The sequence below is a fragment of the Nematolebias whitei genome, chromosome 6 (genome assembly GCF_014905685.2).
Source record: "Nematolebias whitei isolate Nwh7 chromosome 6, NemWhi1, whole genome shotgun sequence".
Classification (NCBI taxonomy): domain Eukaryota; kingdom Metazoa; phylum Chordata; class Actinopteri; order Cyprinodontiformes; family Rivulidae; genus Nematolebias; species Nematolebias whitei.
In genome coordinates, this window is record NC_056503.1 from 34,981,343 (window position 1) to 34,994,492 (window position 13,150).

Sequence of the window (13,150 nt, forward strand, 5' to 3'; positions counted from 1 at the left end):
TAAATAAATAGTTCATCCAACATTTCTCTCTTCGACGTCCTCCTGCACCGCACCTGGGCTCAGGCTCGTTCGAAACCGGTCCACCTCTGGTGGGAGGACAGCTTCTCCTCGCAGGAAAAATAAAAAAGTCGTTGCAGGAAGCAGTCCGAGGCAGCACGCATGCACATTAGATGAATGTACAAAATTCACAGCGCCAACTAATGACCCAGCTTGGCAACTACAGTGGATTTGGGGGGTGGGGGGGATTCCTTCAGATGCATTTAAACACAAAATCCATCTATGTCGACGTGGATCTTTTCCTCAAATTAACATAAGAATGAACCTACGTTTCCCACCACTGTGTCCATGTAAATAGGGCCCTAAAGCCCTAAAGACAACTTGGCTACAGTGCAATGATGAAAAACTAACTTGATGTTTTCAGGCATCTACATTACTTTAAAATATGTAAATGTGCTTGGTTCCAGCGGGAGTCAGGATGGTCTACCCGTCCTGTCTGGTGCTTCTCCCCCTGTCAGACCTCCCTGCCATGGTCCCTCAGGGCTCAGCCAACACCCCGGGGAGCCAGTGTGGTGCTCAGCAGGGCCAGACGACTCACAGAGACTCTGCCATATCCTCTGTTACCCTGACTCCTCCAACGTCACCAGAAGAGGCTCACACTGGTAAAACTTGGATCTGAACATATCAGCTGATGCTTCTGTGATACCGGTGCTTCATTTGTCGTTTTTCCTCTTCAGACTATCAGCCTGCTCACAGGTGGCTAAAGCTGTCCTCTGCGTCCGATTGCTACAACTCAAATAACACTCTTCATGGGGGGAAAATCCCCCGGAGGCTGGCTGGCCAGATGGTGGAGTCCGTATGGCAGGAATATAACATAAACCGTACAGGGAACAAGTATGTTTATTCACACTTGTTTTATTATTAATGAGCTCTTTTTGGCAAAACTGAATCCTTGTGCTGACAGAAAATGTGACTTTCCATTGATGTTTAGAAGGAAGTTAACAAACTTGACGAACGGAGCGTGTGAGGAGGAGCCTGACAACACTGGACTCTGGGATTTTGTGGAATCAACTTGCAGACCAACTTGCAATTGTTCAAGGTATCCTGAAAGGAACATTTTCACAACTAGGGATGTGCGATATGGCATAAAATTCATATCCCAATATCTATTGTGATGGGTGGTGGTAGCGATATATAAATATGTTTTTGATATAAAACTTGGAATAGGAATTTTTAAAAAGCATAGGGTGCCATTTTGCCATCATTTATTTTGAAAACTGCTATACCACAAAATAATCTCAATCAAGAAAATTCCACTACTAGGTCCAGAGAGTTTTTAAATAAAAAACAAATCAAGTATTAGAATTCTTTCTTGTAGTGCAAAACAGTGCAAAATATATCAAATGTAGTTGTAGACATGTGTTTTAAACAAAATAATATGTTGTTAACGCTTAACGGTTTCCAGTCCTCGTAAGAAATGAACGGCAACAGAGCAGCATTTTACATATAAAAAAGTGCACACTGAAACGCTTAACAAAACTCAAATTCAAAATCTCGCTGTCATTTGTTAGTCTAAAGATTGTTGGCTAAAAACACTAGCTTGTCCACAGTCTCTGGCTTTAACAGAGACCGGTGGTATGAAACAATGCTGCTAAATGCCCTTTCTGAAGGAGCACTCGTGGCTGAAATGTAAAGATAATAAATGTTTTTGCTCCTGCCTTGTTAACGAGCTCCTCCCCTGTGCTCTCAGCCATGCTGCTACCAGCTTGCTCTATGCTTTGACGCCGGCTGATTACGTTATCAACAAGCATTACTGCGGTTAGGCAGAAGAATGCAGATCTCTATTAGGGATGGGGCCGATCCGGTGTGGGTATCGGATTCCGATACCAGCATAATTTACGTAGCGGATTTTTCCGATCCAACCTGCAGAGATTTCTGATTCATGATGCATGTATGCGTCTGTTGAAACGTCTCCACGTGTGATTCCCTGCCAGCTGCTCTGCAAGTTAGCTTCAAACTATGGAATGGATTTCCTGAACGGAGGCGCGTCTCATGAGCCCAGCGTAATAAGACCCGCCTCACATTCAGGAAATCCAGTTCACACTTTGCAGCCAACTTTAACATGTGTAAATATGTGAGGACTGAGCAGCACTGTGGCTAACAGCTAACCAACTTTTCATCGCAACATGTCTGCTGTGTGGAAGTATTTTACACTAGAAACACTGCGAAGCAAGACAGCAACGTGCAATGTTACAAGAAGATAATACAAGAAACTTAATCAAACATTTGAAAAAGCACCACATTAAAGGGCACGAGGATTGTTTAACCAGGTGGGAGAAAGACAAAAGGAGTCGGCCGAAATCATTTTTTGGAGTCATTCCAACGGCAAGGTAAACTTCTGCTGGACAACGTGTAAGCTAGAAGTTGCTAAACTTCATCATAATTAATGACCAACCGCTATCAGTTGTAGAAAACAAAGGATTTCTCAGCTTGATACTTGCTTCCAAGATATAGTTTGCCCTCCAGGAGATATGTATCAGTACAACAGCAGACAATCATAAAAAAGCATATTGCTTGAAAAATACAAGAAAATTATACATAAAAAAACCCGAAACAAAAACTGCTACATTATAAAGCGATGTAAAATACTAAAAACAGGAACATGTCTGTGTTGGTTTTTGTCATGAACTTAGCAGATATTTAAAGCCATTTAATCACTTTAATATCCATTTTAAAGCTAGGAATAAAAAACGTGTTTTGTGTTAGCAGGATTTAATTCTAACTTTGAAACTTATCCAACAGTAATAAAACTTACTTCAAGTTGCCTTTTTGGACATGCATGCATATATTTGTACAAATTGTAGGTGCCCATAGAGAAGAGATTTTTTTTTTTTTTCATTTAGCCTTTATTTATCCAGGTTAGTCTCATTGAGCCACGAGAACTCATTTTCAAGAGAGACCTGTTTAGGGAGCACATGGTGGGGGTTAAGGGCCTTGCTCATGGGCCCAGAGTGGGGCGAATGAGGGTGGGGGCAAGTGTGAGTGTTTCACCTACCCCACCCACAATTTTTGATGTTGTCGGGGCCGGGGCGTGAACCGGCGATCTTCGGATCACAAGCCCACCTCTCTAACCTCTGCGCCACCACTCCCCCCAGCCTTTATTACAGCCTCATATAAAATCAATAATGATAATGATATCGGAACGGTATTGGTGTCGGCCAATATACAGATTTAGGTATCGGGATCGGATCGGAAGTAAAAAACTGTTGATCGGTGCATCCTTAATCTATCATAGACTAAATGTCCATCGTTTGTACCTTGTACTGTATATATCGCGCATTCCTCTTCACAAGGGATTCCTGCTTTTGAATTAAAAGCCTAGGAGTCCTTGAAGGATATGCCTGCTGACTTTTACACCAGAATTTCTAACTAAAATCATGATATGCTGAGAAATGAGTTGTAGCTGTTCTGGCCAAACCTCATAAATGAAGTTATGCGCCGTCTCACAGGACATTGTAAGGTCTTGCAATGCACGTTAGCGCTCAGTGTGTGTGTCAAAGATGACTCGGCTACTACCACATGTAATTATACTTCACTATCTGTAACATTGACTGAGTTATAGCCGTTTTGTGTGGGCCAATGTTCATCAGCTGTGGCAGCAATCTTAAACATTCAGTAAAATGCGTCCAGTTGTTCATGAAATATTTTGCTAAAATACTTCATGCCAATGATTAATACCAAAATTTTCCTCAAGTATTTTGCTTTATGTAGTTCTGAAAGCATGTGTTGGGGATAAATCTCAGCCACTACCATACCAAATGGTAGCTCGATATGTGTAGTTATTGTGTGGTAATAGTACGTTTGTGTCTGTTCAGGCATAAGAATCAGAAGCAGCGGTCTAGCAGTACCTCAGGACACCCACCTTCCTCAGGCCAGCCTGCCCAGCTGGCCCCCAAGCACAAGCTGGGTGAGAAGCTGGACAAGGCAGAGAAGCAGCAGAGGAGGCCGCAGACGCCTTTTCACCACCGCAACTCTGTGAGCGAGGAGCAGTCCCTGGAACCGCAGAACCCGAGGCTCTGCTCAAGACCGCTGGAGGAGGGCTCGTATCCCAGCCTGCACCATCTGGACACGGTGCCTCCTAAAGCCCCCACGCTGCACTCACACGGCCCACCTGCAGACCTAGTCGGGTCCCCTCCTCCCCCTCCTCTCAGCCCGCATCCGTGCGATCACGTAGAAGGTGACCTAATCCCTGGGTCCATTAAGAACTCTTCCACGCCTATTCACCAACCATTCTACCCGCCATCAGTGGAGCCCTGTCTGATGCCTCAGAAAAGCTCCTCTGAAGAACCACAGATAGACAACGTTCCCATGTCGTTGTCCTTCCCCTCAGCCTTTAATGAAAGTCTGGAACCTACCGTGTTTGTAGGCTCAGCTGTAAACCCAAGTGAAGACTCCACTTACAACCCCTGGAAGTATTTCAACTTACCCAGGAAGAAGAATTCCAGTTTCTCGCCACCTCAGCTGCCTGTAGATAAAGCACGTGATGATTGTGGTGGAGGAACTGACAGTGTGGTTTCTGTCACTGAGTAAGTGTTTGCACACATCTGAAGATGCAATAAAACTGGTGCTGGGCATAGATAAAAAAAATAATAATTTAATCGCGATTAATAGCAACATTTTTTGTGTGTGTGATTAATCGCATTATTATGCACAAAATTATGACTCTTAAGATGTTTAAAGCATATTTAAGGTACGGTTTTATATAATAAAAGATTTAATACATTTTCAAAAAAGGCACTTTTTAACAGCAGTGTTCCCCTAGCAAATGAAGTATTTCTAGTAACATAAGCATGATTAACATTTTTCCTTTTTTCAATTATACGTGACGGATAAAGATGTATAGGATTTTTAACAAAGCTCCTAACATTTCATGTGCTGGCTGTCCCAGCTTCGTCCTTCATCTGTTGTCCTCTGTACGCATTAGTAGAAATGGAGCAAATTAAGGATTATCTGGGTTCACTGTAACACATACGGCTCTGATAAGAACAGTAATGACCTGGTGAAGATTTTCAGTCATCCAGGACTTGGTCAATTCAAAAAAGTTCAAGACAAAAACAACTGGACTTTATTTTGTAACTGAAGACGTTTCACTTCTCATCCGAGGAGCTTTCAGGGTTCGAGTTATAAAGCTGAGGTGTTGTGTAAACTAGATTCTGCTAGATTAGAGTGAGAGTGCAATCTGCATATGAATCTAGTTTACAGAACACCTCAACTTTATAACTCGAACCCCACGTTCCTTGGTCTTTGAATTGAGAAAGCTCCTCGGATGAGAAGCGAAACGTCTTCGGTTACAAAATAAAGTCCAGTTGTTTTTGTCTTGAACCTTTTTGAATAACGAGTATGGGCTGAAAGTTGTATCATCAGAAACCGAAGCAATTCAAATTCAGTTTCTGATGGCAAAAGTTTCAGCCCATAAACGAGCTGCGTAACAAACACTCGGCCTTCCTTCAGTTAAGGAAAAAACTTAACAGCTAAAGTAAAAAAAAATAAAAATTGTCACCGTTAATCATTGGCTGCATTAACACAATAGTAATGTGTTAACATGACCCGCACTAAATAAAACAAACATTTCAATTCATTTAAGGAGAACAGCCGTCCACGTCAATGAGATTAAGGATTCAAGGTTCTTTATTTGTCATACACACCACATGTGGTACATGTGGTGGAACGAAATTATGTACACAGGGTCCCAGTTACATCCAACAAAAGTATAAAATGTAAAAGAAAAACAGTAATATGATCTAAGATACAAACTAAGAAAAACGTTAACTAAAAATACGCTAAGCACTAATAGTATAAAAATAATATGCCAAACAGCAGCACGAACATGAGTCTGTGTGAACAGATGAGCATGAATGAACAAATCAACATGAAACAGATCAGCAGCAACATGATGTGATTCTTCACAGTGATTATTCTGGTTAGAGATTCATGAGTCTAACAGCCTCAGGGTAGAAGCTCTTCCTCAGTCTAGTGGTTCTACACTTAATGTTCCTCAACCTCCTTCCTGAGGGGAACGGGCAAAAAGTGTGTGCTGGGTGAGTGGGGTCCTTCATGATGCAGGTGGCCCTGTTCCTGCATCTAGAGGTGTAGATGTTTGTGATGGTGGAGAGACTGACTCCCAACAGACTTCTGTGCAGCCTCCATGCCGCACGTTGATGCTGGAGCACAGGATGCTCTCCACTGCACACCTGTAGAAGGAGGTGAGGACTGAGCTTCCCAGACCAGCCGTCTGAGGAAGTAAAGTCTCTGATGAGCTTTCTTGATCAGGCTGGTGGTGTTGTTGCTCCAGCTGAGGTTATCATTCAGGTGCACACCCAAGTACTTGTAGCTGGAGACCACTTCCACCACAGATTAACCTGTATAAATAAAGATTGAACGACTATTGAAACTGTTTACCTCTCCTCAGGTTGATGTGCAACTCCTCGCAGCCTCTGAAGGTGTCCCAGGACCTGGTGAAGACATACACCCAGCGGAGAAACAGCCATCTCGTCTCCTCCACTGGGGACAGAGAACACAGTGAGGAATCGGATCCTTACGCCTTTGTAGAGGACGAGGAGGACAACTTTACAGAGAAGGACAAGTCTGGGTCTGAGAAGGAAGGCAACAAGAAACAGAAGGTGAAGACACTAGTTTGTCAGTTGATGAAATCTGCTTTTATTATTATTATTTTAGAATATTTACTGGGATGCTTTATATACAATGAGGAAACATTTTATTGTGTAAATGCTGCCTGAGTATTCACACTACGTATAGTGATCTTATGTTGTTCTTCATACCTTTTTGACTACGGTCCTCATACATTATGGTGTTTTAACAATTCAGCTGCAAAAATGTTCAAATCATTCAGGACATTCTGACTCTGACTATTGCTGTTTAAAACTTTTCTATTTTTCAAAATCTTAACCTTTTTTTCTTAAATGAATTCCCCATAGAAATGCATTGACATCTCTTATTCTTTAAAAGAGAGTGCTCTTTTACTCGAGAAGCTGCGTCGAGTTGCTGTATTTTGCCTTTTTATTATAGTTTTAGTTAGTATTCAGCTACTTTTAGCTTTTCACTCACTTTTTTTACTTCTAAGATATTGTTTTGCTACTTTTACCTTTTTTAGCTAACATTTTGCTACTTTTCTTAGCGTTTTGTTACTTTTACCTTTCTAGGTGGGTTTTGATCGTATATGCTAAACATTTTTTTACGTTTCGCTTTTAGCTAGCATTTAGCTGTTTTCCGATTTAACAACTCCGTTTCAACTTCATCAAATTTCTGTAAAGACAAACAGAATTCCCAAAACATTTTCACAGAAAATGTCAATTCTCTGGGTAAAATAATCTTGTAATTTTCTTATTTTTTGCCTCAGCTGGATGAAGCAACTGGAACTTCTGCCGACGGTGAGAACGTCTTTTTTTTTTTTTTTTTTTTGCCTCTGCTTTTAACATTTGAATAAAAAAAACATTTGTACTGGTAGTAGCGTGTCTCAATGAAGGTTTTCCCTCTAATTTGTTTCGATGTGCAGATGGTCAGGGTCCATCAGGCAATAAACCTTCAGCCTCAACCAGCCTCTTCCACGAAAACGACTTGGCAGTGTCTTACAGTGACTTAGAGAAAATATTTAACTCGGACGAAGATGATCCAGGGGTAAGTTAAACACGGTGAAGTACATTTGAGGTTTTACTGCCTTTTGAACGGCTTGTTTTAATTATATTTTCAAGAATTTAACAAACAAATTCTGTTTTTTTCGCAGTCTGGCCCCAAAAAAGCTGGCATTGGTATTGAAGATGACATTAACTGTAAAAAAACTAAACCAACTCTCTTGGATCGTCTGCCTTGCGTCAGTAAGTAACATTGGTTTAGAAGTACCCGTATATTAATAGCTGATAATGAAAATTTAAAGACATCAGTAGGAAGTTAAGAATCAAATTAAATTTAATAAATATTAACAGAAACTACTGTAAAAAGTGGGGTGACATTACTTCAAGATTTCTATTACAGTCCATGTTCTGCTCACATTTTTCCTCTTTCTTTTAACTCTATGTCCAAATCAGCGCTTCTGTCTGTTTTCTACATCGTAGACTTCGTAGAGCCCCACATCACACACTGTAGCTTTTACACCCCATGTCAGGAGATTTAATAATATATTGCTTCTTTAGGCCCGGTAGACCTGCACAAGATGTTTCCCACCCCGCCCTCACTTGAACACCAGGGCTACTCTCCCATGAACTCCGGGAGCAACGATAGTCCGGAAACGGGGTCGAGTCTCACCGTACTGGACGTCAGCCAGCTTAACAGCCACTTCAAGGTGGAGGTAGAGGAGGGTTTCTGCAGCCCAAAGCCATCTGAGATTAAGGTGCGGCACAGGACAAAAGGGACAAGAAAGAGAAAAAGGCAACAAAATGAAGTAGCAAAGGTGTTTATTTTTTAATAAGTGACTGGTTTGTCTTCTTTCAGGACTTCTCCTTTGTGTATAAGCCAGAGACATGTCAGTCTATCATTGGCTGTTCCATGTACGCCCCCCTAAAGACACTACCCAGCCAGTGTCTGTCTCCTATCAAACTGCCAGAAAACTGCATGTACACGCTGAGCTGGACCATGGGCAAAATGGAACTGATACCCCCAGTGTCGAGTGTCAGTCTCCTCACCAAAGACAGGTAAATGCAAATAAATTAGATTATAAATTGGAAATAAAATATTACTGAAAGTAGAGGCCTGGCATTCCTTAAAGAAATGTTTTACCCGCAGCCTTTCATGCCAGAGTTTCAAAACGAGATCATCTTCAACTGCTAAATTATAATTAGTCATTTTGGTCATGTTACCGCCACACACAGTACTGCAATATTTGTTAGCACTTGAAGTCTGTGTTGAGAATGACACTCAGCTACTATCGCTTCAACTTTTAGCTCGATATCATTAAATTTGATGAAATTATGGTTCATTTAGTGTTTGCTAAGGTTGCGGCAGCCAACTTGAATTAGGTTGTCTATGTCTAACAAAGTTGAGTCATGTCCTCTGGACGGATTCTTCTTGTTGAAATGTTTCGTCTTTTATCCAAAAGACTTTCATTCTGAAGAGCTGCAACAAACTCAAGTCTTATAAATAGCACCTTCTCATAGTGGATCGACCAGTTTGCTGGTGACAGCCAAAACTAGTTGTTCACATGCAAAAGGAGGACCATCAGCCTAACGATCGTTATTACCCTGATGGCCACTTGCTATTCACAGAGGGCTGAGTGATAGAGAAAGAAAGAAAGTGCTAAGTGTTGTCATCACAATGACAAGATTTGTGCTCAGTATTTATCCTAAAGCTGAGACGTTCTGTAAACTAGATTCACATGCAGATTTCCCTCTCACCCCTCGCAATAGAGGTTCGTTAGAGTCTTTGTTAGTCTGACTCACAGAAGAGCTACTCTGGTCACTTGAATGAAGTTCTTGATTGGAGTGAAAATGACGGGCTATCAGTCCTAAAGTTGCATTCAAGGTTTTTGAAAGCTGAAATCTGAGACCTCCTCCTCTGTTTAGCGTTGGTTTCTCTTTTTTTACATAGATGGCTTCCTTCACTCCTCTCTCAAACCATCTGTCTTGTCTGTCCAAAATATGAACATTTTGGTCCTCGAAAGAGTGTCACTTATCCTTTCACCTACACCTCAAGGATAAGGAGCACTCTTGAGGACCAAAATGTTCACATTTCGTAATGAGAAGACCGATGGTTTGAGAGAGGAGTAAATGAGGCTGTCTTTGCGAAGAGAAACCATCTTTCTTTAAACAGGGGTGGAGGTCTCCGTGTTCAACTGTCCCCTCAGCCCACTGAATAGCAAGCAACCATCAGGACACTAACGATCAATTGTTAGGCTGATGGTCCTCCTTTTTGCATGTGAACGGCTAGTTCTGGATGTCGACAACAAACTGGTTGATCCACTATGGGAAGGTGCTATTTATAAGACTGAGCAACTCCTCAGACCGAAGAAGTCTTTTGGATAAAAGACAAAACGTATGAAGAATCAGTTAACCTTGTTAGATTTATCTATTGAGCATGCATCAGGATAGGTTGGCTATAAAAGTTAATCAGTGAAGATGCATTACTTGCTGAAAACTTTATTTATTTATTTATTTTTAGTAGATATTTTGCTAACACGCACATCCAAGCATGATGCTTTCAGGAGCAAAATATGGTAAAAACAATAATCTAAGAATGAAACTGCTGTAAAACATAAAGCAACATCTTAAATAAAACAAACTTGTTTCATTTGAGAACTGAAAGTATTGAGGGTGTTGTTTTAATTCCTGTAATTTTTCTAAATTAAATCTCTGTATATTTTTGTGAAACAGTAATGTCCCGAGTGTGGAGCCAGACTACAGCCAGACCTACACCCCTCAGACCCACACGCCCTTCATGTCCAGCAGCGCTCCTCCGAGCAACGGCGGCACCGGCATCCTGCCTTCTCCAGCCACACCGCGCTTCTCCGTGCCCACGCCTCGCACGCCACGCACTCCACGAACGCCCCGCGGCCCGTCCAGTGTCCAGGGCTCCCTAAAGTACGACAACTCCGACCTTTACTCCCCGGCGTCCACACCCTCCACCTGTCGACCTCTCAGCTCTGTGGAGCCGGCCACCGTGCCCTCCATCCCCGAGGCGCACAGCCTCTACGTCACGCTCATACTTTCCGAGTCCGTCATGAACCTTTTCAAGGACTGCAACTTCGACAGCTGCTGCGTGTGTGTCTGCAACATGAACATCCGGGGGGCAGACGTGGGCGTGTACCTCAAGGATAATGGCGAGGCTCAGTATCCATGCACTTGTGGCTTTAGCGCTGTAACCAACAGGCGCTTCGGCCAATCAGCTGGGCTGTTTCTGGAGGATGAGCTGGACGTAGTGGGGCGCGGCTCGGACGCCAGTCGGGACACGGAGCGTTGCTTCGAGGAGCTGAGAGGCAGCCTGAAAGAGAAGCCTCCAGATGAGCTGATCCTGCTGCTTCAGGACCGGTGCACCAACCCGTTCGCACATTTTGCGGGTGTGGAGTACTCCAAACCGAGCTTGGCCCCAACTTCGTTCCTGAGGGTCGAAGAGAGGGACTGTTATAACGACTGCTACATGGCACTGGAGCACGGCAGGCAGTTCATGGACAACATGTCGGGAGGAAAAGTGGATGAAACACTAGTGAAAAGCACCAGCCTTCACCAGTGGCCTAAGTGTAAATGTACGTAATGTCTTTTCTTCTTTTAACCGCCATGTTTTCTTCCTCCTATTTAATCTAACATAAAGCGTCCTTCTTTTTTTTATCTCCTGCAGCAGCAGACATGAGCAAGCTGTTTTCTCAGGACGTCTTGCGAGTGTTGTTGTCCCTCCAGCCCGTGCTGCAGGACACCATCCAGAAGAAGAGGAGTGTTCGCTCTTGGGGTGTTCAGGGACCCCTCACCTGGCAACAGTTCCACAAAATGGCTGGGAGGGGTTCATATGGTGTGTGGAAAAATTCTCATCTTTTACTACGAGTTAAAAAAGCTGCAGTTTCCCAAAACCTGTGAGTCACACAAACTATCCATAGTTTGTGTGACTCACAGGTTCTGGGAAACAGCAGCTGTGCTGCAGCACAGATCTTGCCAAATAAAAAAATATGTACTAAAATAAACAAAAGTAATGAGTATTGATCATAGAAACATAAAGCAAAACTAAAGGATATGGTACAAGCATATGAGTGATGGCACACATTGCACCTTTACACCTACATTATTTACTGCAAAGGTCAAAGGTGTAAAAAGAAATATCCAGCAGTCATTGCTTAGATGCAAATGCTCTTTATGCAATAAATTTACATCATTGGAAAGATAATCAGCCATATATTACCATACTGCCATCTATTACAGGAAATATTGGTGTTGCCTTTCAGTGTAGCACCGAAATATTTCATTAGGAAAATCTTTAATATATTTGTGGACTGTTGTGGACTGAGGGAGGATTCTCCTGAATCCACTGGGACAGAAAACATCACCTTGCTGAAAGTAGAAGTTTACAGATGAAGTTAATTGTGCCGTAGGTAGAGAAAGATGCTCTGTAGCAAAAGAAGTACCCCAAAGAAGCTGTACTAGATCTAGTTCAACTGGTCTGTGATGAATTGAGCTAAGCTCCTCGGCATTATTTATTGTAATATCTAGATATTAATGGACATTGTCACACAATTTTATTTTTTGGGGTTCAAGAGACCCAAGGATTAATTTAGTGTAAAAAGTGAGGCGTTCACTGTGCTCGTTTTATACTTTTATGCTCGCTTTCCTGAGTTTAATATGTATGACTTGTTTTTTGGCGAGCTTACGTAAATAATTTCCTGGTCTTTTTTCTATAACTCCCTGGTTCTTGTCGGTATTGTTTGAACTAAGGAACGTTAATAATAATAATAATAATAATGTCATCACAATGTCAGCACTGTATGTTTCCATACAATGGCGAAATTAGTCTCTGCATTTAACCCATCCACCACCAGGTGGTGCAGTGGGCAGCTATTGAAAGCGCCCGGGGGACAATAATAATTTTCCATAACAAAGATGAATTTGTTATCATTAAGGACAGCTAGGTTAAAGTTAAGTAGAAAACTTTCTGTTGGACTTTGCAGTTCCCAACTTTGGAACGCATTTCGCCCATCTTTACGCAACCTTAGATTCTACTGATGCATTTTAAAAAAACATCTAAAGACATTTTTCAGGAAGAGCTATTTAGTTAGATGTAGGTCTGTGATATTTTATTTAACTCTTGCCCTGTTTAACTTGTGCATTTTATGTGTATGAATGTTTATGTATATTTGGTTATTTTTTTATCTGTTGTCTTTTGGCTACAGGTACAGATGAGTCTCCAGAGCCTCTACCCATCCCGACCTTTCTGGTCGGTTATGAATATGATTTTGTAGTACTCTCTCCTTTTGGGTTACCCTACTGGGAAAAGCTGCTCCTAGATCCTTTTGGTTCCCAGCGGGATTTGGGATATGTCGTCATTTGTCCAGAAAACGAGGCGCTACTCCGTGGAGCCAAGACTTTTTTCAAGGATCTGGGTGTCATGTACGAGGTATGCAGCTGGCAGTTCAGAAAACTCATCTCGTCTTTGCATGCCCACCCAA

The 13,150-nt window shown here is 42.1% G+C and overlaps 1 protein-coding gene across 1 annotated transcript in view; it reads left to right on the forward strand.

The window, feature by feature from the left end:
- LOC119410681 (mediator of RNA polymerase II transcription subunit 13-like) overlaps window positions 1-13,150 on the forward strand; it is a 35,740-nt gene that overhangs the window by 11,511 nt on the left and 11,079 nt on the right. Inside the window, exons 6-18 of the mRNA XM_037677566.1 lie at window positions 465-659; window positions 735-891; window positions 989-1,096; window positions 3,873-4,583; window positions 6,467-6,677; window positions 7,415-7,445; window positions 7,571-7,692; window positions 7,799-7,889; window positions 8,205-8,401; window positions 8,503-8,702; window positions 10,377-11,245; window positions 11,338-11,505; window positions 12,875-13,098. Coding sequence (XP_037533494.1) covers window positions 465-659; window positions 735-891; window positions 989-1,096; window positions 3,873-4,583; window positions 6,467-6,677; window positions 7,415-7,445; window positions 7,571-7,692; window positions 7,799-7,889; window positions 8,205-8,401; window positions 8,503-8,702; window positions 10,377-11,245; window positions 11,338-11,505; window positions 12,875-13,098 — 3,284 coding nt within the window. The remainder of the gene's footprint in view (window positions 1-464; window positions 660-734; window positions 892-988; window positions 1,097-3,872; window positions 4,584-6,466; window positions 6,678-7,414; window positions 7,446-7,570; window positions 7,693-7,798; window positions 7,890-8,204; window positions 8,402-8,502; window positions 8,703-10,376; window positions 11,246-11,337; window positions 11,506-12,874; window positions 13,099-13,150) is intronic.